The 27,190-nt window shown below is 40.6% G+C and overlaps 3 protein-coding genes across 5 annotated transcripts; 2 read left to right on the top strand and 1 right to left on the bottom strand.

Annotated features, from left to right (window-relative positions):
• Window positions 1–2,827: 2,827 nt before the first annotated feature.
• Window positions 2,828–6,738, top strand: RB195_013707 (uncharacterized protein; the record flags this gene model as incomplete). Its single annotated transcript, XM_064203654.1, has 4 exons — window positions 2,828–2,892; window positions 4,376–4,437; window positions 5,363–5,556; window positions 6,607–6,738. The coding sequence occupies 4 exons, from the start codon at window positions 2,828–2,830 to the stop codon at window positions 6,736–6,738; spliced, it is 453 nt and encodes a 150-aa protein (XP_064059535.1).
• Window positions 4,379–18,667, top strand: RB195_013706 (uncharacterized protein; the record flags this gene model as incomplete). Of its 2 annotated transcripts, XM_064203652.1 has the most annotated exons (8): window positions 4,379–4,437; window positions 5,334–5,530; window positions 5,639–5,741; window positions 9,784–9,895; window positions 14,716–14,862; window positions 15,075–15,358; window positions 16,115–16,176; window positions 18,414–18,667. In XM_064203652.1, the coding sequence occupies 8 exons, from the start codon at window positions 4,379–4,381 to the stop codon at window positions 18,665–18,667; spliced, it is 1,218 nt and encodes a 405-aa protein (XP_064059533.1). The 2 variants fall into 2 exon arrangements, with proteins under 2 accessions (XP_064059533.1, XP_064059534.1); XM_064203653.1 differs by lacking the exons at window positions 4,379–4,437; window positions 5,334–5,530; window positions 5,639–5,741; window positions 9,784–9,895 and adding an exon at window positions 14,602–14,655.
• A 1,217-nt stretch (window positions 18,668–19,884) lies between these two features.
• RB195_013705 (uncharacterized protein) lies at window positions 19,885–27,124 on the bottom strand (the record flags this gene model as incomplete). 2 transcript variants are annotated; one of them, XM_064203650.1, is made up of 6 exons in its annotated part: window positions 19,885–19,972; window positions 23,294–23,538; window positions 24,391–24,533; window positions 26,053–26,175; window positions 26,316–26,434; window positions 27,042–27,124. In XM_064203650.1, 6 exons carry the CDS (start codon window positions 27,122–27,124, stop codon window positions 19,885–19,887), a joined length of 801 nt encoding a protein of 266 aa, XP_064059531.1. The 2 variants fall into 2 exon arrangements, with proteins under 2 accessions (XP_064059531.1, XP_064059532.1); XM_064203651.1 differs by lacking the exons at window positions 19,885–19,972; window positions 23,294–23,538 and having other exon boundaries at window positions 24,320–24,767; window positions 26,082–26,175.
• Between the last annotated feature and the right edge of the window lie 66 nt (window positions 27,125–27,190).

Here is a 27,190-nt window from a genome sequence, read left to right as displayed (position 1 = left end):
GAGCAGGGAATTTATGAACGGCCGCTTGTCATCAAAGTTCTGCGTATCATGAAGCCTTCCATAAGATTTCTATCTTGAATAATAAATAGAAATTGGAACGAATAAAACATATACCAACGTGAAGAGCTCTTCAGATGCTCGAATTTTGTTTACCTTGGTCTGGTTAGAGCAAAAATCTCATGAAACTGCGGTTTCTATGAGAAACTATAGACTTATGGGTTGTCGATCACGCGTGTGAGCTTGTTCTCTTGTATGAGCTTTTTCTTTTTCCGTGACTGCCCTGCAAAACGGCGTGGGAAACTGCCTTAGTTCCTGCGAAGCACGTCAGAACGCGCCACCCTTTCACCAAGCGCTTCATCCCTCCGGGGCCGATAAACCGGTACCAGACTTGCCTAGGAGGATAAAAACACTGACTTGACACATCGGCTAGCCACCGCAAATCATTGTATGGGACAAATACACGTTCGTAAACCGCAAACGATTCTGAATTTGAGTGAACTTGGGGGCACATCTGCGATTTGTGTACTGTCGTTACATCCAATAGATTCGAGCTTTCGCATAACTCCCAAACAACACAAATGAGTTTTCTAAGGTGATAAATGAACACGATAAGCAAACTCATACGATGAAAACTTTAGCAATGATCGATCAAACTATCTAAATGCTGAGATAGAATTGTTTGTTTGTGATGTGTATGGATACGTGTCATTAAGAAAACTTTAAGAACGTCTTGATATGTGGAAATTCAAATTCTGTAGAGTCGAAATAAAAAAGTAGTAAAATTAGTAATGAAACCAAGTGTGTGAAAAATGTTTTTTTGTCATATGGTCGTTATTAGAATCACTGACGTTAGCTATGGATAAATGAGCTTTAGGCAGGGACACACACAGTACCACGATCTCACATGAAATCAAGAAATACGAAGAGATCTTCACCACACATCGATGGAATCTCTTAATGGCGTGGATTCCCAACCAGATAACTGCTGCCACGCTCATGCAAGTAAGAATCGTGCAAGTACCTCCAGATGAAGCACTAAAGAACTATTATTTTAAAGGCAACATCCCACGAATTTGAGGTGGTACGTGTTTCAGGTGGAGTATTCATATACGGGATCGTAGATAATTATGGAGAGGGGGGTGATTCTCCCTGTATCAGTGGAAACGAACAATCCCGGAACGCTATTTCTTATATCCTCAATTGCAGCGCGCCACCCTCGCGCCGCCCTCTCATGCGATTCCTCCGGATGGGTTTTCGGCGAATCGCAGGGGGCGGGGTGGGCAGAGCGCAAACGTTGCGCATTGCAACATAAGTCGTCATAAGAAACAGCATTCCAGGGTCATCCATTTCCACTGATAGAGGGATAATGGGGGTGGGGGATCACCTGCCTCTCCATAATCTACACCAGATCGTTTGCAACAGAGTAAACAACAAGCAACATATTACACAGTATCAAGGAAGGGTGAGTTGTTCTATGGAGTAAGAAGAAAATCAAGGAGACCTCGAGTCATTTTCAGACCTCTGAAAATGGCGAAAAAGTCAAAATGCTAAGATTGCAATAAAACTCTAGCAGTAGCAACCTCATTGGTGCAACATAGAACAAGTTATCCGAAATTATGCCGAGATTACAGCAGAAGAGGACGTGAACATTGCAATAATCGTTTTATTTCCGAACTACATCTTCGATCGACATGATTAGTTCCAAATTAAAGCAATGACGCAGGCATTCAACAATTTACTGGACAGGGAAAATCCGCAATAACTGGAGAGTCGTTTTGTTAGTTCCAAAATAATTCCGCGTAGAAGAGAGAAGCCAGCTTCGATGCTGACTACGCCTATCATAATGATACGGTGTTCACCATTACAGCAAGAAAGATTAGACTTTGGCTTATATTTATATTTTTAAAAAAATTTTCAGATATTTATCAATGTTAGGTCATACTGTGAACAAATGAGAAAAAAAAATTGTGTTTTAGTTGCAATAAAGTTATGATACTTCATTTCTATGAAATAAGAAGATTTCCAAAGAGAGAGAGGAAAAAAACAAGACAACATTGATGCACAGGGCAAGTCAAATGTTTTGAAATTCTGAGTATGTTCAAATTTTTAAATTTTACTTTTGCACAACCACAAAAACATTCCTTCTTCCAGATTTCCACGGAATTAGTTAAACTTTACGTATTTGAAGTGTGATTTATGAGATGGCGATTGCGAAAAAACAAGAGCAGAATTGCCATGGCACTGTTACTAAGGAGGTCATCCACTTTTTAGTCTACTATAACCAGCCGAAGTATTCGTTCGCTCGGTTTGAGGAAAATGCTCTGCTTTCTTTACCTCCCAACGAGCCCCCGAAATTTCTTGATTCCGAACTGTTTCCTAACCTTCAACGATTCCTATCAAAGACCACTGCGAAAAACAGACATGACCACGGTGTTAGTGAGCTCAAAATAGGCATCGTTTGCTGAGCTTTCACTTTCTGATCGTTTTTTTATTCAACATTGTACTGGATAGAAAAACTAAGGAGAAATTAATGCCGTGTGATGTATTCTAGTGTAGATTTTTTCTTATGGGACCACGTAAACTCACTGGAAACAGTGTTATTGACTGTTTTTGACTTGTTTTTACACTTTCTTACTAATATTTCCATATAGAACTAAAAAACATCTCGAAAAAGTGCTTTAATTTTCTAACATAAAATAACACACGTTTGGAATGTCGACGTAATTTCATTTCAGATTAAAGAACAGTACTCATAAATTGACAAAAATTCACAAAAAAAATAAACAGCGCTTTCTGTGACATATATAGGAAATAAATGAACTTATTCATGGGAAACAATATTGCTGAGATGAGATCTGATGACGGAAAAGCGCTGCATGAGGTTTGTACTAGGTACTAACATTTTTTAGTTTTATCCACTTATTATTTGATTATTGAAGTTTTGCACATCTCTGTGCAAAACTTCAATAATCAAATCCACAGTATGCAATATTTTAAATGTTTCGCACCATTTATTTCCACCTATTCTTCAAACTTTTCTTCCAGGTATGAACAAAAGGAGAAACCTGAATTGGTTCAAACTCGTAGTGCATTTGGCACAGGTAAACAAACATGCAATTTCAACAAAAGTGTTATGAATGATTGACAGGATTTAATTATAGATTGCATCTCTGCTCACTTGCTCCTTCGTTGCAGTAAAAGACAAGTTCACGGCAGTTATATACTACAAGATTACACCAGAAAAAAATGCATGATGGCCTGCTACCAAGACAATGACTGCACTTTTGTGCGAAACGAAGGAGTCCGTGAATCTTTAAAGTTTCTGCGCTCTTCTATATATGTATATATACATTTGAAAGCTGCGGCGCCAACTCACATGAAATCTAAATCTCGTTGTGAAATGTTGAATGAACGTAAAAAAATTTAGAGTGTGTGCACGGTCTTCAAAGAAGGGAAGAGCGCTCAGCATCCCAACGCTGAAACATATCAAATTTATCGGCAAGAGGAACGCTCCTCCTGTCATCGCAGCATAAAGGTTGGACAAGAAGTGACTTTCGAGACCGTTCAAGACAACCGACTCTTTCGGATTCCTTCCAGACACTGATCCCTCGCAGAGGTAAAGTTGATGATAGATGATATGTTATTCCATACAATTTTGGTAATTTTTGATAGCAGATCCTACACTTAAAAAGGACGTCGACTACATTTTCTTCCTTTCAGGTAGGAAAGAAGCGAGGAATTCGAAGATTGAGAGAAGGGCTCTGGCACATCGCTCACGTCAAACCGACAATTTTGGGGCACTCAATAAAAAAAGGATTCTTATATCGTTCTCTATTCTAGTCTTGTTCCTAATCAGTTTCGAACTACTCGACTTTTACGTTTCCAAGTAGTTGCTACCGGATATTTCGACTCTATCTCCCATAATACGCTAGGAGAAACACTCTTACGCTCGCGTCGTGCCTGCCCACGACGTGAGCCTAAGAATATTTCTCCTAGGGTATTAAGGGCTTGAGTGCCACGACGCGAACAGTGCTGATGATCTCTTACTCGTGGTGCGTTCTCACGGTGGACCAGTATGTGAACACTCCGGACCCCAGCATCTAAATTCAAACTCAAATTCTAATTGTTTGAAGTTTAGTTCGCATGCAATATCGAAGACAGTTTAAAACCGTTGCTAAAAACCTCTATTCGTTTGGTTTGTAATGTGACCAGAGTGCAGTCCCTCCTAGGACGAGGCGTGGGAGAAGAAAGGAGAGGGAATAGGATTCTGGCTATGCGCCCGCATGGCTCAGGGGGCCTATCCCACGGCTTAGTTCAGAACTATCTCCAACGGTTCTGCATGACTTTTTTGTCTCAACTTTAGCAGGCTTTTCAGGTTATGGTTCACGAAAAATCCGGAGCCACAATGTACACCTGTACCCGTATTTGTTCAAGCAAGTGAGTTATTTTTTTACGAAGAAACATGCATGTTAGAAAAAACAAATCATTCAATCCACAGGGAACTCTTACAAAGAGTGTACATATAGCAGAGCATGAACAAGAGTCAGTTAACAGATCTCAAAAGCATTAGAGGAGATATCTTGCAGATATTTCTGTCATTCGTTTCTACTGCCTCCATCTGAGAGCCAAAGAACAGGAATAAATTAATTTGTTTTTCTTTAAAAAAACGATTTCGCCGGTTAGCCGTGCAGCCCCTCTGTTTTTTTTCTTATAACCTCATTCATCTCATCTGACCAAACCCAGTACGGCCAAAGTTTATTATGTTAAGAGAGGTGTCGAAAGAGGTGCAAAACCGAATATTTATACCGATAACACCATTAATCAAAACTCGATTTGCCGGGCTGTTTTCATTGCTGACCTTAGTCTACTTTTTTTAGTCTAAAGTAGGATGCGAGAAAGCTGTGTACAATCACAAAACGTTGAAACCCCAAAATTTCAAAAGAAGTCTCCAAATTACCTAGTGAAGGTCGAAGAGCTTGAAAATTTCTTGGTGCATGTTAAAATTATGATAAGCGCAAAAAAAAAATCCTCAGCTGAGATGGGAAGCTTTCATTTCCTCCATAGCAAAGTGGAACAAGATTAATTACATTGGATATGTGTCTGTATTCGCAATTAACAGACTAGTCAACTCTTTATAATATGTTGTAGCTTATTCTCCCACGAAAGTTTAGTCTGGAACACTCAAATTCAAAAAAAAAACATTCAGTTTTTCAAAAACAACCTGAATTTTATGCAAAAGGACGGTACTCTATAGATTCGAGAAGAAATTTGGCAAAATCTCGATAATTTCTTGGATTTCCACCTATGCAAACCATTGAGACAATTCTGTTAAGGCCCATTCCAACTTATCTCAAGGATTTAGATCATCGCCGACTGTTCTTCGGCAACGTGTACAACACCACCGGATACTATTTCCTCAACGCCTACGTGTTTGCGGAATATTGCATGTGCAGTTCAGGAAAATGTTGTGGAGCAATAGACTTTCGGGAGTATATGCTTAATGCGGATGCTTATGTATATCGCCCTATAAGTGAGGCAAACTTGTCAACCTCCGACGTCGGTCAGACTTTTTTCGCGGCTGTTATAGGAACCCATTCTGACCTCTTCCATGATCACATTCTCAATGCATTTTTTTTAGCAAGCCAAGCTAATAAAGTTTTCTTTTTCTTTGTGTCTGCGGACTGTTCGTTTCAGCATATCCCTCCAAATCGTCAGGAAAGGAAATATACAACAAGGTACCAGTAAGTTAATCTGAGGGTGCAGCAACAGAGGAGATGGAGGTTGGAAAAATCGCTTTTTTTCAGAGCTGAATCTCACTTTTTACCCAAGCAACATTAGTGGTTCACACTTAAAGTAGTAAGGCAACCGTTCAACCCTCTTCTAGACAGAGAAAAATTCCGTGATAGTTGGAGCATCGCATTCTTGACCTGAAAATATTCTCGCATAGAGGAGATATGCTAGTTTTTATACTGCAAATACGCTCTTGAGAGTGAAACAGTGAACATACCCAGTTCACCACTACATCGAGAAAGTTTTACTTCAGTCGTTGTTTGTATATAACAATATCAGCTCATTTTACCACTTTGTGGCGCCGGCGCACCTATCCCACACCCCGGGACCCGTCCACACTGAGGAATCCATCTCCCACTCCATTTTAGAGTTTGCTGGACCGAGAGTTCTTCCAGATGCTGCTGGACACGTCTCGCTGCCTTCTGAGATTTCGTGTCTCTCTCGCACACGCTCGCATCATGCACACACTAAGATCGTAATTATATGATACTTCACATATTTTGTACTTTGTGTATATTCTTCACATATACACAGTTGGTCGCTTTGTATGATCTGATGGGATATGATATAACTACAATATGAATAATGTAAGCGCTACCCTTTCATAAGCCTTCTTCATTGATGTGTGATATTAGAGTTCAACGTTATAAGCGACGAAAAATGCGCAGATAACAACGCATCTCTGTTTCTTTGATTTTTTTGTTGTCATTCACATTAATTGCAACCGCAGCATTAAATGATGGACGTCAAAATGTGTAGGAAAGCCAACTGACTTTTTTCTACCGAGGTTCTGAGTCCCCACATCAAACATTATAGGGCCCATCCATCTTCTCAGCTCTCGAAAGCTACTCAAAAACCATTACTCCAAAACAGTTCATGCGAACCGTGATTAATGAGATGGCTACTGCGGAAAGAGATGAACAGAATTATCATGGAACTGTCACTTAGAAATCCCATCGCTCCTTTGGAGTACTCTTACCCAGCATAAGTCTTCGCAAACTCAATGATACTTAAAGAAGGATTCTCATTCTTTCACTTCTCAACGAGTACCCTGAAGAAACTGATTCTACCTTGTTTTATCGCTTAGATTGTTATCCGAACGGTCGCAAAACATGAACACGCTATGGTGTCACGAAGTCGAAAACACGGTACACTTCCATGGACCCTCCCTCGCTGATCCATTTCTGGAGACTGGCATAAAACTAAGGATGGTTTATCATAGCGTGATGTTAACTGCTCATTTGCGGATTTAAGTGAGTAGTGTGGGCTTGTACGATTACCGTCTTCCTCTAGGGCCATGTAGACAACCTCAAGTGTTCAGCAGCAAGCTAGAAACGTTATGCAAACCAACCTCGAACGCATCCCCCGTTGGATAAAACTCCAAATCACTTAGATGTTCGGTCCGTACTGGAACAGTTTTGAGATGTTTGCTCATTTATTTATTTGAATGTTTAGTCCTCACCTATTTCCAATTATTCTTCAAACATTTAGTTTCAGCCATAAACAAAGGAAGAAGCGTAAATTTTATCAAACTCGCACTGCGTTTCTCACAGGTGAACAAGCATGCAGTTTCAGTACCAAAAAAGTGTTATTAATGGTCGACAGGATTTAGTTATGGGTTACATCTCTGCTCACTTACACCTTGGTTCCGGCAAAAGACAAGTTCACCGCAAATATATACTAAATTGTCGCTCTTGAAACTCAGAAAACATGCATGTTTTCCTGCTACCAAGACAATGAGTGCGCATTTGTGCAACACGAAGGAGTTTGTCAATCTTGAAACTTTTCGCTTCCTTCTGTACACATAGCCGGATCAAAATGGGATAACCTTGGTGCAATCGCACAAGCTGTTGCACCAGAGCGACCTTTGCTCCATCGCTCGCAGATAGCTTGCACAGTTTGTTTGGTAACTTGTCAATTTACGCCGGCGATTCGATATTTGCTGCCATTTGCTGTTTTTTGCATATTTTTGTTTATGTTTATGTTGTTGTTTTTTATATTTATGCATAGGATATGTGTTCTTCTTATATTATTCAATGCTCTTGTTTGTGTTTTGCTGATGAATCTTGGTTTAAATTCAATACAAAAGCCATGGGCATCTCTGCAACAAATGTGGATGCGGAAAAGATGTTAGAAATACTAGTGAAAAAGTAATAGATGAGAAAGGAATAGAGAACAGGCAGAAAGATGCAAACAGGACAGAAATAGCACCAAATATCACTTGGCAGTCGTCACAGGCGAACCGCTTGCCGAATGCGCTACACTCACTGCTTGTGATCGTATAGATACGAGGGACAGTCAAATACAAAGGAGCTTTTTCCCCAAACATCACTTTTTATGATACATTTTCCAAACGTTTTAGTAATTTCTTCATTCCGTTATCGACCAATGATGTCGGAGGGGTATCTAACCAAATGCCCACGAATGTCTCTAATTGATCGTCGATCTCAAATCGCTTGACTCCATATGCTTTGTAAAAGAGTCAAAACACGCGAAATGTCGATATGTCTGAATTCAAAGCGTGCAAGCATGGAGTAAAGTAGAAAAGTCGAAGGAAAGTAACATATTGAAGACCAAAACTCGATTGTTCGCAAGGAAGTTGTCGAAGTTTTTTTTTTTGCGACCGGCGGGAGTCCTATTGATGGATTTCTTACACGGATGTGAAACATCTTTGGACCAACTTAGACTTCAATATTGACGCAGATGCAAGCTTTCCATCCGCGAGGTTTCAATCCTCCGCGGTAAATGTATCTTAAAAAGGGGGAATTATTTAGAGAAATAATCCTCTTATGCTTAATCGAAAGATTCCACAGTCTTTTTTCTAAACGCTTCTACATTTGGAGAAGTGCTACATTTGGAGAATATTCAAAATTCATGTCTGTGTTTTGCTATAGTGTGCCTACGAGGTTTTTAGATGGAACCTTTATTTGCCTGACGTTTCGGCTTTTTCGCCGTCTTCAGAGGCCTAAATAGAGGATGACTGGAACAATGCTACGTTTATCCCGTCAAGTGCCACTCCACCCTGGGTCAGTGTTTCGATAATCGTTTAGGGTAGTGAAAACAGAAACCTATCTACATTCAAAATTCAGCTTCAAACACTCTTTCGATACCAATATAATACAGACATAATTTGGAACTCGAAATATGGGTTTTGTTCCTGTTTTCCTCCAAGAGCTTCGAGCGTCCCGGCGCGCTAATTTCTACAACGAGTTCGACTGGAGCGCGCCAGCCTTCTGCACGCGCAACATCTTCCGGACCGTTTTTTACGGCAATTAGGAAGAAATGGACGGAATCACCCTTCTCTCCATAATCTACGACTCCGTATACGAATACTCAACCTGAAATCCGTACCAGCTCAGATTCGTGGGCTGATGCCTTTAAGCAGCCATTTGTATGGGTGTTTTCATTTTCTGAAGAAGGCAATTCATCAACCTGCAGCAAATAGACATGCGGAGGTGTCATAGAAGTGAAACACAGCACGGACAGAGACCACGATTATGGAACAATTGTTCTATTTCTCTTTTGCAGAATTTACACGAAGTTACTGCGCGATACTACTGCACTGCGACAGAGAAATTCGACGCCGTGGGATCCGTCGCCCCCCTCTTTCGAGTTTCGTTTCACAAACACAAACACAAACAAACAAACACACACACGTGACAGAATTAGGCTGCTGATATACAGCATGAAATAACGGGTGTGTAGCGCAGTCGGTTAGAGGCTCGATGTAGCCACTGTCGATGGTTCGAAACCGCGCTTGGGCAAACCAAGCCCATCTGTTTATGATCCCTCCGTGGTCGATAAATTGGTACCACGCCTGCCTAGAAGCCCCGGACAGCAAAGACCCGCTAGACCACCCGGACCACCTGGTAAAACGCGTTGGCGCATCCCAAGAAGGATATATATATATATATATAAAATAAAGCAGCTCCCTCATGAAGTGTTGTTCGTTGCTAAATGTTGGATGTTGTTCCTTATCTGTTTGAAATTTAGAGTGCTCTTCCTTCTTCGAAGAGGAGAGCCATACTCAGCAGCCCAACAATACACTGTTTCAAATATCAAGAAAAAAAATATCGGCAACAAGAAGGTTTTCCTGTCATTCCAGGTTGAATATTGGACAGGAATAGGCTTTGGAAACCATTCAAGCAAAGCCCAGCGACGACACAGCGCAAATCATGCAAAGGAAAACCGGACGCTCCAATTATTGTCTACAGACACACAGATAGTAAATCTTTGTACTTCTATTCAATCGATTCTTCTGGATTCCTTTCAGGCTTTTTAAATGGGAACAAGTTCGCTCAGAGGAAAAGTTGATGTTTGGCGATCTGATATGCCGTCGCATTTAATTTTTCAAACCAGATTTTATAATTACAAAAAAAAAACATCGACTCTATTCTCCTCTCCCTTCTTTGTGATGCAGATGCAGAGTGAGAAAAGGAGTTCTGGAAAATAGACTAGGCCAGACAGGATCCACCCAACGACTTTCTTCTTGAAAAATCAATCAGTTTCGAACTCAATGTTTGGATTTTCATGTGGCTAGCAGTAGACGTTCCATTCATTCTTCTCCGAGAAGATTTCCGAACAGACTGCAAACAGACTACACTCTATGATCACTCGCTTTCCCTGACGTGGAGCTACTCGCAGGATTCTTGTGTCATTTTGCAAAGCTAAAGACATTTACAAAAATCCATCTCTCTCGCACTCATTTCCACGGCTCAAGTTTTCAGAATCCATACCCCAATACTGAAGCTTTGTCTCTGGCAAATCAAAAATATAGTCTAGCTTTTTGAATAATTTATCATCTTTAAAAAGTGGCTGTAAGCTGCTGGCAGCTAACAGATTTCAGAAGCATTAATGGGGTATCGTGAAGATGATTGTGTCAAACGCCTCTACCGCCTCTATCCAAAAACTAAAAAGAAAAGTCAGTTGATTTTTTTCTTGAAAACACGATATCAGTCACCCGTGCCGCTGTGCTTTCCCATAACTTAACAGTATTATATTACACAGTCTGGCCAAAAAAAGTTGATTTACAATGTTTTCAGGATTTGTTGCAATAAGAGCGCGAACTGACTACTTGAGCTATTTGCGGCAAAAACGCGACGCCGGACGGCATCATCCATAGGCTAAGTATTTTGTGTGATTAACACCGTTAACTCCCTCTAGAGACAACGTCATCTGCTATTCCATACGCTCCGAAATGAAAAGGCCCGAACATAGCATTCAAGCAACAGTTCACGTCTTCCGTGGCTTGCTTGGCTCCACTTGCAAAAGCCATGTTGAGCATATTGCTCCGTCCACTTATTCAAGTGTTGTCTCACAAAGTTCAAGACCACGCTCCACCTCGATTTTCTGCCCATATTGCACTCAACTGTAAGAAGTCAGTGAACATTGTGATGAGCTCTCCAATATCCCCACTTCATAACCCAAACTTGAGGTGCATACGATCATTTTAGATCTGCTTGAAATTTCCTGTCGGGATTGGGAATGATGATTGGAAAAAATTCTCCTCTGGACGTTAACAAAGAAGAAAGTAACTTTGGCTCAAAAATGCTGGCAGTGCTGGGCAGTGTATGTCTCCTTTTAGAGAGATTAGACCACCGGAAAACACCTCTCTTAACACTTTTAGCGAAAGTCGTGCTCAAAGTGGCACTGTGCTGTTGAAACTACAGGTGCTCAGAACCAATATTGGCTAGATTGGGGGCAGCCACAGTTACCGTTGCACCGTCTTCCTCAAAAAGTATGTGCCGATGACACCAATTTCTAAAACTCTTTAAATAAAATTGCATTTCATGCACCCTTTTCCGTCGTTGCCGGCTTTGGGAATTAATCGCAATTGACAGAATCGACTACGGATATAACAGAACAGAGAGCACAACTGTTCAAAGAAGCCTGAAAGTTCTGAACCTTTCATGTTGGCGTTCGTCGGTGACAATAGTCAGTCCACTTTTTCTACTAAAGTTTCCAAAAACGAAAAAAAGCGGGCGTGCTTTTTTGTAAACTTCAGTGGATAAAACGGACTGACGGGTGTCACCGACCAACGTCAACCAACATATATATATATATATATATATATAAATCCTTCAAAATTTTCAGACTTCTTTGCACAGTTGTGTTCTTTTTTCTGTCATGTCCATCGTCAATTCTGTCAAGCACCTGCAAAAGGCGTGGGTTAGGTCTCAACCAGCCATTAAAGAGTCAGGGCTTGTATGCTGCATATACTACTGACGCTTTTCCGAGACTACTGCGGAAGTCCGAAAAAGATGTTGATATTTTCACACCGGTCATCCGCCGGTACATCATATCCACTTCTGAGTAAAGCTTTACATCCAGCTGGTGTTCCAACCGCAGCAGTTGTTCTTCTATTCACGTTTATTATTAAGGGTACGATTTTTCCAGGAACTCCTTCGACGCAAAGCGCATTGAGGAAATGAACTCTGGGAGGAGTGCCGTAGGCGGGTTATGAGTTTAGAAAAGGTAACTGTTGAGGCTTTGAATACCGCTGGAACACTTCAGTCACTCTACTCACAATAAAGACTTGATTAATCGTCGATCAATCAGGAGAAAACTTGACCCGCTCGATGGCGAATCAAGAATGATCCGTTCCAAAACTTGGCACATCACGCGCAGCAATGGTATTCCTCGGAAATTCCTAGAACTTCTTATGGGAAGGAATTGTAGTAGCGTGAATCCACGAGTAATGTATCCATTCACCAATCCATATTGAACGATGAATACGATGAATCCCAAAAGGAGAGAGAGATTTTATCATTTCTGTGCTAACTTTACTCTGCCAGGTTTTCCTTTCCTTATTTTTTGAATACAGACCAGAACCTCCGACTCTGTCGGTGGTTCTTCGTTGATCACGTGTGTGTGTCACGAAATTCGAGAAAAAAAGGAGGGGAGGCGACGGGTCCACCCCCATTTTATAGCTTCCTAGCGTCGAGGTGCCAACTCGACGCCGGTGGACCCTTCGCCCCCCCTCCCCCTTTTTGAATTTCGTGACTCACACACACAGACACACGTGACAGAATAAGCCCGTTATTATATATTTAATTTCTACGGAAAGAAATTTTAAGACATTAATTAATGCCACAGAAAATTTCTACCGAAGAAAACAAAATAATATTGGTGACCAGGAATGGAGAGACCACGATATGAATAATGCGAACGTGAAGATTTTAGTACCTTTCTTCCTTGATGTATAATACTGCAGTAATAAGATTCGTAAGTGACCAATCACAGAACGTCAACATGTGGAGGGAGTCAATGTTTTGCGATTCTGGCAGTGTTCAGTATTCTTACTCTTACACATTAATATCGACGAGGACAACCACATCTCTCTTCTCAAATTTCCATGGTACTTAAATAACAATGTACGTGAAGCGTGATGTATGAGACGACAGTTGCGGAAATACATAATCAAAATTGCAATGGCACTGTCACTAAAGAAGTAATCCACACTTTAGTCTGCTCCAACCAGCCGAAATATTCGGTTATTCGGTAACGTTTGTGTTAAAAGAATAATGTACGTGAAGCGTGATTTGTCAATGTTTCAACACCTTCAAAGATATCATAGCTCTATATAGCTTTATGATATTATAGCTATGAGAGATGTCAAATTGTTGGCAACAGTATGTGGATTACGATAAATGTATGTGTATAAAATATGTAACTATCATTTTAGTTATGGAAAAATAATATATGCTTTGGACGCAATTATCTAATGTTAATGTTCTGCCGCAGGTAGTTTTTTTTTCAAAATTTTTTTACTGGTTTGTTTTAAGAGGTCTAATTACATACAATGGTTGGAGCTCGCCCTCACTAACCTCTTACTGTCCGTGTTTTAAAACAGAGACCAAGTCAGTTATGCGGTCAGTTATGTCAGTTGCGGCTAGGTATGAGAAAAAAAGACGAAAAAGACGCGAATCGCGTCTTCGAATTCTGACGAAGAATTCTACTGTACTAAAAGAATAATGTACGTGAAGCGTGATTTATGAGATGGCAATTGCAGAAAAACATGAGCAGAATTGCCATGGCACTGTCACTAAGGAAGTCATCCACACTTTAGTTTTCTTCAAACAGCCGAGGAATTCGGTAGGTTGGTAATGTTTGAAAAGACTGTTCCATTTTTTTACCATTTTCACGGGCCTCCGAAAGATCTTGATTCCGAATGATTTGCTAACCTTTCAACGAATGTTATCAGAGACCACTGCGAAAAACAGACACGACCACGGTGTTGGTCATCTCAAAATAGGAATTGTCTTCTGAACCATCTCTTTCTTTTTTTCTTTTCTCGTTCAAGATTGTAGTCCAATAGTATAGTCTAAAAAATAGTAAAAACTTTCTAGAGTCTCTAATAATAAAAACTAAGATGGGTCCGTGATTTGGGGTATAGTTGAACTTTGCTATGGGACTATACAAACATATTGAAAACAGTTCACTTTTTTCTTGACATTCTTACTGGAATTTCCATAAAGAACTAAAACATACCCTGAAGAAAGGTGCTCCAATCTATTTTCCACCTACAATAACAAATGTTTGGGACGTCAATGTAGCTTTGGAGTAAAGTACTCATGAATTAACAAAAATTCACAAAAAAAAACACGCTCTCTGCAGCATATATAAGGGATAACTAGACCATTTCATGGAAAACAAAATTGTTGAGATGCTTCACACAAAAGCGCAAAAAATGGTCGTTTTTATGGTAAGTAGAATTCTAAAACATCATTTGATTAATTAATGTTCAAATCCAATATTTTAAATGTTTCGCACCATTTATATCCACCTATTCTTCAAACTTTTCTTCCAACTATGAACAAAAGGAGAAACCTGAATTGGTTCAAACTCGTACTGCATTTGGCACAGGTAAACAAACATGCAATTTCAACAAAAATGTTATGAATGATTGACAGGATTTAATTATAGATTGCATCTCTGCTCACTTGCTCCTTCGTTGCAGTAAAGGACAAGTTCACGGCAGTTATATACTACAAGATCACACTTGAATCACAGGAAAAATGTATGATGGCCTGCTACCAAGACAGTGACTGCACATTTGTGCAATACGAAGCAGTTCGTGAATCTTGAAACCTTTCGCTTTCTTCCCTTTATATATATGAAAGCTGCGGCGCTAACTCACATGAAATCTTCCTCGTTGTTGAATGATGGATGTCCGTAGAAAATTTATATGAGTACGATTACATCGTACATAGTATTTAGTACATAGTACATCGTACATAGTACATAGTATTTATATGAGTAAAATTTATATGAGTAGTTTATAGAGTACGTGCACGGTCTTCAAACAAGGGAGCAACGCTCAGCAGCCCAACGCTGAAACGTATCAAATTTATCGGCAAGAGGAACGCTCCTCCTGTCATCGCAGCATGAAAGTTGGACAAGAAGTGACTTTCGAGACCGTTCAAGCCAAGTCGAGCGATAGCAGCAAATCATGCACGGATGATGCTCCTGATGCTCCAATTGTAGTCTATAGATACTCAGACACTTCATTGCGCTTCTATTCTACCGACTCTTCCGGATTCGTTCCAGGCCGTAATGGCGTGCAGAGGTAAAGTTGATTATATTTGGTTTGTCATCCCACACAATTTTAATAGTAAATCCTGTAATCATGAACAAGGACATCGACTACGTTTTCCTCTCCTTTCTATGAGGTGGAGAAGAAGAGTGAGAGAAGGAGTTCTGGCACATGTTCTTTGCCAAACCAAAAATTTTGGTGCGCTCAATGGAGAAAAGAGATTCTTATATTGTTCTCTATTGCAGTTTTGTTCCTCTAAGAACCGATCAGATTCGAACTACTCGAGTTCCGGTTTTGAAGTAGCTTCTATTAGATATTTCGAGACTCTATCTTCTCTAATACACCAGAAGAGACACTCCTACGCTCTTTTCGTACCTGCCAACGGCGTGACCGTAGAAATATCTCCCCTAGTATATTGAGTGAGTGGAGGCCACGACGGATCTCTCACTTCTGCGGTGGACCAGTATGTGAAGATCAGCACTCCACCCTCCAGCGTTCAAATTCAAATTCAGATTCGAATTTTTTGAATTGAAGTTGAGTTTGCATGCAGTATCGGAGACAATTTCAAACCGTTCAAGCTATAAACCTCTATTCGGTTGTTTCGTAATGTGACCAGAGTCCGAAGACCCCTGCAAGGACAAGACGTAAGGGATGAATGTGTAGGGACTAGATTCTAGCCGCACCCCTTTATGGCTTGGGAGGGCTATTCCACCACATGATGGTTTAGTTCAAATCTACCTCCTAAAGGTCCGGACGAATTTTTTGTCTTAACTTCAGTAGACTTTTTAGGTTATGGCTCACGAAAAATCCGGATCCACAATGTACGGCTGTGCCCGTATTTGCGCAAGCTAGTGAGTTATTCGCTTCTGTTCAAAAAGTCAACATTTATGGTAGAAAAACAAATCATTCAATCCACAGAGACCTCTTACGAAGAGTGTTCATATAACAGAGCATGAATAAGAGTCAGTTAACAGATTTCGAATGGATTAGAGGAAATATTTTGATTTGAGAAGTAATGAGACACTGCCGGTATCAGATAGTGAGAGTGAACAGGCGAATGGTCAAGCGACGCAGAAACTCACGATGACTAGAAATTTCCTTAACAATTTGGTCCACATGATCAATCACGTAGCTGTCGCAAACTAATTTACTTTTCTCGAAAGATATTAAACCAACTAAGTGTAAAAACTTTTTGAAAATTTGGAAATAAGGAAAAGTAAAAAATAAGTGTGCAGCTCAACGTTGAGCTGAGCTGTCGTCAAAGGGTGAAAGAACGATATCGCCAGATGGTCCTAAAGAGTCAATTTTTTTCTTATGACTTTATTGATCCTACTTAACCTAACGTAGTCCGGAGAAAGTTTACAATGTTAAAAGCGCAAAAGAGGTGCGAAGTCGAGTATTTACACCGATAATACCAGAAACCAAAGGTCGTTCTGCCGGGCTGTTTTCATTACTGACAATAGCCTATTTTTTTCGGTCACAAGTAGGATGCGAGAATGCACAATTACAAAACATTGAAAATGCAAATTCCAAAAGAAGTCTCCAAATCAAATTACCTCGTAAAGGTCAAAGAACTTGACAGTTTCTTGGCGCATTTTAAAATTACCAGCCTGAACGTCCGGCTAAAGCCGGACTTCAGTCTTTTTTTTGTTGTTTGCTCCGCTGGCCTTCACCGATCAGAAAGAAACAACAGTAACGACATTTTTTTTTGTAAGATTAGAATTGCTTTTTTCCATCAATGCTTTCTTCAATTTTTTTACCCCACAATTTAAGCATAGGTGAAAGATTTTATGGTTTTTCCTTAAACGCTCAGTTCTATATTTGGAGAACAATCAAACTTGATTTTACATCTATGTTTCTTTCAAACCTCTACAATTTGAAAACATTATTCAAAGTATGAGTCTCCTTCGTTCTCAACTATTAGCAAAGACGATGTGCTAACATGAAATGACGTGAATATCGCCATCGTAGTGATAAAAATCGCGTAAACTGTTGATCGCGTAAACTGTTGGCTACTATGTATTGTATTTAAGCCATTCGCACGTATGTTTTCTCCTTTTGGAAAAAGGATGTTAGCAGCGTTAGGAAGACATGCTGGGAAATAGATGTGTGAAGGAACTATAGAAACCCATTCTACTGCGTTGGGGCTCCCGCGCAACAATCGGGCGCAGCGGAAACCGTTTCTCCTCACTCTATAGCTTTGTGGCACCGGTGCACCATTCCGACCCCTTGGGACCCGTCGCATCAAATTTTACATCTATCTGGCTCCGGGACACGAATTCGACGCCGTAGGACCCGTCTCACCCAATTTTATCCCGTTGAGGCTCCAGCGCACCAAACCGACGCCATGGTATCCGTCTCCCTCTCTTTTTGGAATTTCTTGACTGATACACACACATACACAGACGCACACACGTGACAGAATAAGCCCGTTATTATACAGCAGCATGATAGTTTGCAAGTTTGGGAGTATACACTCACACAAGTTTATTTTCCCTTACTAACATATGAGAGAAAGTAATTAGCCTTATCAGCCAACATAGATAACCAATAACTTGGTCACTGGTGAAGAGGTAGAGTGCTCGCCTATCAGGTGCACGGCGACGTCTCGGCACCTCACGGGTGCGGAGTTTTGCATCGTTATGGAGTATTTTCGTGACACACAGACAAACACACACACAATACACACACGGACTAAGCGCGTTATTATATAGCATGATGATAAGCGCAAAAAAAAATCTCAGCTGATATGGAAAGTTTTCAATTCTTCTATTGCAAGCTGGAACAAGATTAATTACAGCGAATGTGCGTCTCTATTCGCAATGAACTCTTTTTGCTTTAACTCCTTATAATATGATGTAGCGTATTCTCCCAACCCAGTTTAGTCTGTATTACTCGAATAGTAGAATTCGGAAAAATTGAACAGATTTTTGAGGAAAATACCTACATTCCATGCAAACGACGGTACTTCATAAATTCAAGAAGAAAGTTGACAAAATCTCGACAATTTCTCAAGTTTTCAGCTATGCATACCATCGGAATCACTCTTTTAAGGCCCATTTGAACATATTATATCTTAATGATTCAGATTACCGTCGACTGTTCTTTGGAAACGTGTACAACACTACAGGATACTACTTCCTCAACGCCTATGCGTTCGCGGAGCATTGTGTGTGCAGTTCAGGAAAATGCTGTGGAACAAGAGCGTTTCGGGAGTATGTCCTTAATGCGGAAAGTTTTGTATATCGCCCTATAACTGAGGCAACCTTGTCACCCTCCAACGTCGATCAGACGTTTTTCGCGGCTGCAATAGGGGAACAATCTGGCTGGACTCCTCCATGATCACACTTTCTATGTGTTTTTCTAGCAAGCCGAATTAATAAAGTTTTACTTCGCGCTTGCAAAATTGTTCACTTGACTACATCTCTCCAAATCTCCAGGAGTTGAAATGTACAACAAGATAGAGAGGAGATGAAGGATGGAACAATCGCTTTTTTCAAAGCTGAATCTCAGGATTTTTTCCCTTTTCCGACATTAATGGTTCACAATTAAGGCAGTAACGCAACCATATAACGCTCATCTAGACAGGAAAATACCCGTGATAATTGGAGTACCGCAATCTTAATCTAAAGATATTCTCGCTTAGAAGAAAAATAATAGTCAAGATATTCATTGCATATATGCTCATTAGAATGAAACAGTGAACACTCTCAGTTCACCACCAAATTGAGAAAGTTTTACATTAATTGTTGCTTATATTTGACAGCATCATCCCTTCTGGAGCATAGATCTTACGCAACGGGGCCCGTATCACTAAACACGCCACAGGACGCCTATCTCACACCCATTTTGTAGCTTTTTGGTCTAGCTGCACTGAAAGTTCTTTCTGATGTCGTTGGATCCGTTTCTCTGCTTTCTGGGATTTCGTCTCTCTGTCACGCACACACACGCACCATACACACACTAAGCCCGTCATTATATTATAATTCACTATACGATACTTCTTCATATTAGATTTAGAAGAAAAGTGGATTTAAGCAGCATGCACAGGAACCAAGTGAAAGTTGTAAGCGAACGGCTGTAAAAGAATTCGTGTTTTAGCTAATTTTCACGAAATATATGCAGTTTTATAGTTACAGGAAAGCAAAATGCCGTCGACATTGATGCGGTGAAATGAATAATCCACAATATGAATAATGCAAGCGTTATGCTTTTATTAGCCTTCTCCATTGATATGTAATATAGTTATAGTTTAATGTTATAAATGATGAACAAATACGTACATAACAACACATTTCTATTTCTTTCATTTTTTCAGACACATTAATTGTAACTGTATAATGAAATGAGGGACGTCAAAAGAATGGGAGCAGTTTAATTGTTATTTTTCCTGACAAGCTTTGTCTCCTTACGTTCCATTTTATAGGCTCATTCTTCTTCCTAAATTTCCATGGCAAAATTCATTGCGCCAAAATAGCTCACGCGAACCGTTATTAATGAGACGGCTACGGCGGAAAGAGCTGAACAGAATCGCCATGGAACTGTCATTTAGAAAGATATCACTCCTTTGGAGCACCAGCGTAAGTCTTCGCGAGCTCAGTGATATCTGGGGAAGGATTCTCATTCCTTTGCTTTTTAACGAGTACCCTGAAGAAACTGATTCTGCATGGTTCTCCCGCTGTCTAAGATTGTTATCAAAACCGTCGCGAAACATGAACACGCTATGGTGTCACGAAGTCGAAAACACGGTACACTTCCATAGACCATCCCCTTCTGACCTATTTCTTGAGACTGAAATAAAACTAAGGATGGTTTATAACAGCGTTGTGCTTACTGATCATTTGCCAGAGGAATTGAATAGTGTAGGCTTGTTTGATTACCGTTAGAGTTTTCTCTAGGGCCATGTAAACCGCCCCAGTATACAGCAAGAAGCTAGGAACTTTATGTGAATCAACTTTTAACTCGTCACTGATGGATACTCCAAATCATTTACCCTTTACCTAAAAAACATAGATGTTCGCTCCGTACTGAAAGACTTTTGAGAAGTTTGCTCATTTATTTATATGAACATTTAGTCTATCTTTTATTTCCAATTGTTCTTTAAACGTTCAGTTTCAGCCATGAACAACGGAAAAAGCATAAATTTTATCAAACTCGCACTTCATTTCCCACAGGTAAACAAACATGCATTTTCAGCACCAGAAAAGTGCTACTAATCCTCAAGATTTAATCATCGTTTATAGGTCCTCAAGATTTGATTATAGATTACAAATCTGCTCACTTACACTTTCGCTCCAGTTAAAGACAAGTTCACGGCAGTTATATACAATAAGATCAAGCCTGAAACTCAGCAAAAATGCGTGATGGCCTGCTACCAGGGCAATGGCTGATTGCAAAAATTGCAAAAATGAGCATTTTGCAAAAACATATGAAATGTTCTCATTTTTAAATATTCGAAACTGTACGCAACTGAGAGATACTTTAGAAAAATCGAGACAATTCGTAGGGCAATGACTGTTCTCTAGTGAAGTCTTCGGCAAGTAGTGCCTGGTGATCGAAATTTGACGGTGACCTCTTCTTTCTTCATCTTCGATGTTTATGTTTCCCGATTTTAACTCCTTGAAATATCTTTCAACTTTTCTCTCTCTCTTCCAATTGTTTCTTCGGCTAAAAGTTTGTTGAGATCGCGAAATGTTGTGTTTGTAAATGTGTGTAAATGTCGTTCCTAGAGTTGAGACACGTTGTTTCAGTCAATGTTTCAACATCTTCATTATAATTGTGAGAGATATCAAATTGTTGGCAACAGTGTGTGAATTACGATACACGCATGAACCTATATACAACCTATTACTGTCCGTGTTTTAAAACAGAAACCAAGTAAGTTATGCGGTCAGTTATGTCAGTTGAGGCCAGTTATGAGAAAAAAAGATGGAAAAGACGCGAATTGCGTCTTTGAATTTTGACGAACAATTGGCGATTCTACTGTACTGAAAGAATAATGTACGTGAAATGTGATTTATGAGATGGCAATTTCAGAAAAAAAAAATGAGCAGAATTGCCATGGCACTGTCACTAAGGAAATCATCCACATTTTAGTCTACTTTAAACAGCCGAGGAATTCGGTAGGTCGGTAATATTTGAGAAGACTGTTCCATTTTTTTTACCATTTTCATGGGCCTCCGGAAGATCTTGATTCCGAATGATTTTCTAACCTTTAAACCACTGTCAAATACCACTGCGAAAAACAGACGAACAAGGTGTTAGCTCAAAATAGGTATCGTTTGTTGAACCATCTTTTTCTTTCCTTTCTGTTCTTTCCATGTTCAAGATTGTGTAGTCTAAGAAAAACTAAGGAGGGTTTACTGCCGTCGTTTTGTGGCTGGTGTTGAACTTTTTCTATGGGGCTGCTTAGAAAAAGCGCCTACTTACTACGGCACTTACTTCTTTTTAACATTTCCTTAACTAGTATATCGATAAATGACTAAAGGATATCTCAAAAAATGCTCCAACCTGTTTTTCACATGAAATAACACAAGGGATGTCGATGCAAATGTACTTTGGATTAAAGTAACAATTCTCAGAAATTAACGAAAATTCACAAACTAAACATGAACAACACTTTCTGTGACATATCAGAATTGTTGAAATGTTTTACGTATAAGCGCTGGATAAGGTTCATGCTCATCATCCGCAATCCTTCAACTATCATTATGTTTTGCCCTGTATTAATCGATAAGGCTGGAAGGAGTGGAGTAAAGTTTTAAGATTTAATGTGATTTAAGTTTGAATCCAGCCCAATATTTTGAATGTTTCGCACCATTTATTTCCACCTATTTTTTAAATATTTACTTCCAGCTGAACAGTGAAGAAAGACTGAATTGAAACGAACCTGCACTGTATTTTACACAGGTAAACAAACATTTCGATACCAAAAAAGTGTTTTAAATAGTCGACAGGATATAGATTACATCTCTGTTCACTTCCACCTTCGTTCTAGTAAAAGACAAATTCACGGGAATTATATACTACAACAAAACATTTAAAACAGGAGAAATGTATGATGGCCTGCTACAAAAACAATGACTGCACCTTTGAAATCCGAAGTTCCTGAATTTCGAAGCTTTATATGTAAATAATACATGTATATACAAGAGCGCGTGTATATATTTTCTAAAATAAAATCATTATAAATAATGATGTTATTTCAGAAAAGTTAGGCGGTCTTTGGACAAGGAAGCAGCGCTCAGCAAACCAAACGCTGCAACATTTCAAATTTATCGGCAACAGGAAGTCATTACAGTGTGAAGTTTGGACGAGAAGTGATTGTCGTGCCCTGCATGGCAGCCTAGCCCCTCCGAACCTTGCGGGCTCGCTCTCAGAGTCCCATCCCCAACCTTATTCGCTTGTGGATATCTTGCGGTAGACGTGGTAATACATGCAGTTTTATCCTTATATCGACAATAAATGGCAAAACATAAATACACGACATAAACGGCAAATCAATGATGAACCTGCCAATGTCTCAGTGGTGGTGGTTCTCGGCGGTAAGTGGTAGGTGAATGCGGTTCGGGCATCCAGCCAGGAATAAGTGGTAGAGAGCGGTGGAATGCGAATAGTGGCAGTATCACGTGATTATCGATCGAAATACGCGAGCATAAAGAACGACATCACAGAACAGATGAAAAAGGAAACTGGACCCCGAGTGCTCGGAGCCAGCCCTTATATGCTGCGGCCGGTGTGGGAACGCTACCGTAGTACATTGCCGATGACAATGTTTCTCGCGCGCCGCGTGAGAAAGGGTGCCCGCTGGCTGAGAAAGTCTGGCCGAAAAGAACAGCTAGAGTGAAGACGGATTTCTGATGGTATTGGCCACAAGTGGGACCCCGAAGGGCCAAGCGGTAGCTAAGAACCTGTCATTTACGGGTCAGATGTACACAACCTACGGGTTATTCTAGTTGCCGCCCATACCTAAAACTACCGTACAGGACGGCAGATGTATGTCCGTAGGCAAAGGTCTTGCCTGATGGCGACGTAGAGGAAGATTGATGACATGACATTGCTTGCTCTACATAAGTGGATGACCATGTGAAACGATGTTGAGTAGGAAGGGAGGGCGACAGGCAGCGGCTCGACATGGGTTCCAGTGGTATAACATGACAGCAGCGGCTCGACATGATATTGTCTCGACATGGATGGTGCGGCTCAACTAGTGTCTGAAACATAAAGAATTTATGAATTTACCTAGAGGGGCCAAAGTGGGCCAAAGTGAGTAATTGCTCCATTCCTCAACAAAAGTGAGTCGTACAACTGCGGTAGTGGATTATTGTGGTGATAAAGATAGTTATATAATGCCGCGATAGGATGGTAATGTGAAGGGTGCCATGTACTAGTCGACTACAGATGGTAAAGTGATATGCTGTATGACAAGGTGGTATATGTGTGTGGTATAATGATGTATCGTTCATGGTGAGATGGTGAAGCGATAACGTGGCTTAAGCATGTGCTGGTAAGGTGGTATGTGATTGAGATGGTGTGGTATGTGGTAGAATGGTATAGATGTTTAATAGTTGGATGATGTGGAGTGTCCGCGGCGTCTAGAGTACTTGGACTCACAGTTCCTCTGCGGTAATAGTCGAGGATCTCCAGTGACATCGTCGACTACTCTGACGTTCTTAGGGCAGACGGCGGGATGGTGTCAATTGGATGAGCAGATTCCGCATAGTCTCTGCGACATTTGCCTGGTGCAGGAGATATAAACATCTGAGGCAGCGGCCTTGTCCGATTGTGCGGTGGTAGCGGTCTTGTTGTTCATCTCGTCTCTCCGAATAGGCAGAGCTAGGAGAAGACACAGCACGATGATGACGCAGGCGAGTAAAAAGATGCTGCAAGACGGTACTGGTTTCGGCGCATGCCGCAGTGGCTGCCTGAAGAAGATGTTCTGTTCGTGGAAAAGATATGTAGAATTGGTGGAGATGGTCCACGAATGATGCAATTCTATTTGAAGTAGTGTTGATGGCTGCGGTGATATTCTGGTCGATGATATGGCGGTGAGAGTGGACGTTGACCTGCGTTGTGGTTATTTGCTCCATCGCGTCGATCATCTCTGTGATGGATTGCCATATCTCTGGTTTCTCTGCGATGTCCGAGGTAAGTTTTCCTAGCCTGGTAGTGGTTTCGTGGATTTCTCGGTAGCTCAGGACTATGGTAACTATAGGGAGACCTTGTAAAAATGAACAAAGGAGCTGTTAGAATGGTGGCTTTTTCGACTATCATATCGCGTTGGTTGATATAGTAGTCGTCGCGAATAAAGGCTTCCAGCATACAAAAGTCACGTGCGGCCAACTGGGAGAGACTAAAGGTGTGGTCAAAGTGGATGGCGAGGGATAGGGTGTGCGCAAGGCGTAAGGCTGCTCCACTGACTCTTCTGACTGATCCATGCTTCCTGAGATAACTTAGAGAACTTAGAGGGGATTCGAGACAGCACAGAAGAAAAAGAAAAATTAGAACCAGAAAAGGAACTTACGTGTTCTCGTCTTTGCGCGGATGTGCAAGAAGTCAGCTAAAGTCTATCCATAAACAGTTAGTGAATAAGCACTGAATGAGCAAGATACTATGCTGGTTAGACCTGAGAGAAATCTGCAATCAATGCTAAAGTGGTATGAATGAGTCATACTATGGTGTATGGTGGCGATTTGAGTGACAGGTCACGACTCAAGAACTGCGTAGCACTAACAAACAAAAAGCAATTACAAGGGGAAAATATATGAACATATGCAAATTGAATCAAAATGATAACTTCTAAATAGAAGGAAAATAAGAGAAAAAGATAAACAAGCAGGAGGGCTAAGGGTCGGGCTGAGTAAAATGTTACGAAATAAGTATAGAGTTATTACGAAATAAATTAAATATCCAAAAGGATCGATGTCAAAACTACAAAAAGGGAGTAATAAGTATTCTACTAAAGAAAATCATGATAAGCTCACATTATAAGGTGAAAAAGAAATAAGTAAAAACAACTAAAGGCTATAATAAGAGGTGAAAACGTAACGTGCAAAAGGCGCAACAAAAAGATAAGAGTGTGAAAACCTAAGGGATTAAACAAAATATCTACAAAAAAAGTAAAGGTACTAAGATAAGTGGTTACGAGTTAGAGAAGATGGTGAACACGAGTACGACAAGAAAGGATAGAAAAGGGGAGCAAAAAAAGGCAAAAAGAGACAGAGGTGCGGCTGCAGAGACGACGCGAAAAAAAGTGAGATGGATTTCGTAACCTATGCGGACATGGATACGCCGACTACGGTAGTAATGGTCCTAGATGGAGAAAGTGGTTTGGGCGCAAAAACTTAAGGGCAAGCAAGAAGTGGTTGTACAGTCAGCAAAAGGGTATGGGCGTGCGGAATAGGATGGGGATCGATGCATTGCGATGCGGTAAGGTGCGGAAGGACGCGGTAGAGTACGATAAAGCGGAAAATGGCGAAATAAAGTGGAAATTAAGTGGTAAACGTGGAAATAAATGGTTAATGTGGAAGTAAGCGGTAAAACGTGGAATTAAGTGGTAAAACAGAATAAATAGCCTGAAATAATAAAAGTGGTGTGCAAAGTGGAACCAAGTGAAATATGAAATGGAAAGGACACCGAAAGCAAACGAGACATCAAACTAAAAAAGGTAAAAAGCATCAAACGAGAAAGCAAAAAGTACAAAATACTGAAAGCAAGTAAGTACTCACGCTCTCTTCGTATCAAGTGCAAATCGTACCCTTTGGCTGCTCGTGGTGTTTGGATTCGTAGTTCTTGACTCTTCTTCGGTTGTGGGTCTTCCTCTCCAAAATATATAGTTGACTGACCTATCTCTGCAACTCATGACCATTTGCAATGCGGACAGTGGCTGATCTAGGTATGTTGGTTTTGCTGCGGTGGATAGTGGTTATGATAGAGAACGCTATTATCCACGTGGAACATTCTTATCGACAATGCGAACAACGTCTCCTACCGAAGGAATGAGTGGACTTCACCTTCCTTGGTGGATGCGGTGTTGGTGACGTGACGGATAGTCCTTGTGCCAGATGTCCCAAAAGTTGTTCAATACAGCGAGTGTCTATTTCTACCATTCTAAAAGGCGATTTGAAGGGATAGAGAGAAAATTGCGATTTGGAGATGGTAGCTCGAGTTCCAATTGAGGTGAAACGTAATCTATAGCTCGAAGGACATGTGGTGAAGATGATGTATCACTAATGGATAAAAGTGGTCTTGAATTGAGCACTGCTTCATTTTCTGCAACTAACGTCTGAAGTTGCAAAATTGGTTATAGGGTATGTTTGATGGCTTTCTTGAAAAAACTGAACCTCCATTTAATATTGCGGTTAGTGAGTTGAGCGGATATCTTCTCAACGGCTTGCGATTATAGATGGTGTTTTGGAGGGAGTCGTTGGCTGACCGAAAGGTGGTTGCATTTTCGCTGATAATGAGGTCCAGAGTACCTCTGCGAGCAATGAAGTAGCAAAAGGAGAGTAAAAACTCGAATACGGTGATACAGGTGCAGGTGAAGAGACACATCCAAATCTTGACTTGAGAATGGAGCTGATTTGTATAGTAAATGATCCTAGGAAGTCTAGTCCAACCTTCTCGAACGGTCTAGTACGGTTGAGACTTGTTCTGGAGGGAGGCTAAGCATCTCAGGATAAGGGCGGTAAGGGTGTCCTTGGGCTCTTCTACATACTGTACAGAGCCGAAGGATTCGGATGATGGTGGTCTTGATAGTTGGAATAAAGCATGAAGTGGGGAGAGCGGCGATTGTGGCATGAACACCTGAACAGAATCTGATATCTGATTTTTTGGTGGAACATGACGAGAAGATGGACAAAGTGG

Source organism: Necator americanus, chromosome V, assembly GCF_031761385.1.
Source record: "Necator americanus strain Aroian chromosome V, whole genome shotgun sequence".
Taxonomy (NCBI): Eukaryota; Metazoa; Nematoda; class Chromadorea; order Rhabditida; family Ancylostomatidae; genus Necator; species Necator americanus.
The sequence above is the reverse complement of the archived record's forward strand: the minus strand, read 5'-3'. Positions and strand labels throughout refer to the sequence as shown.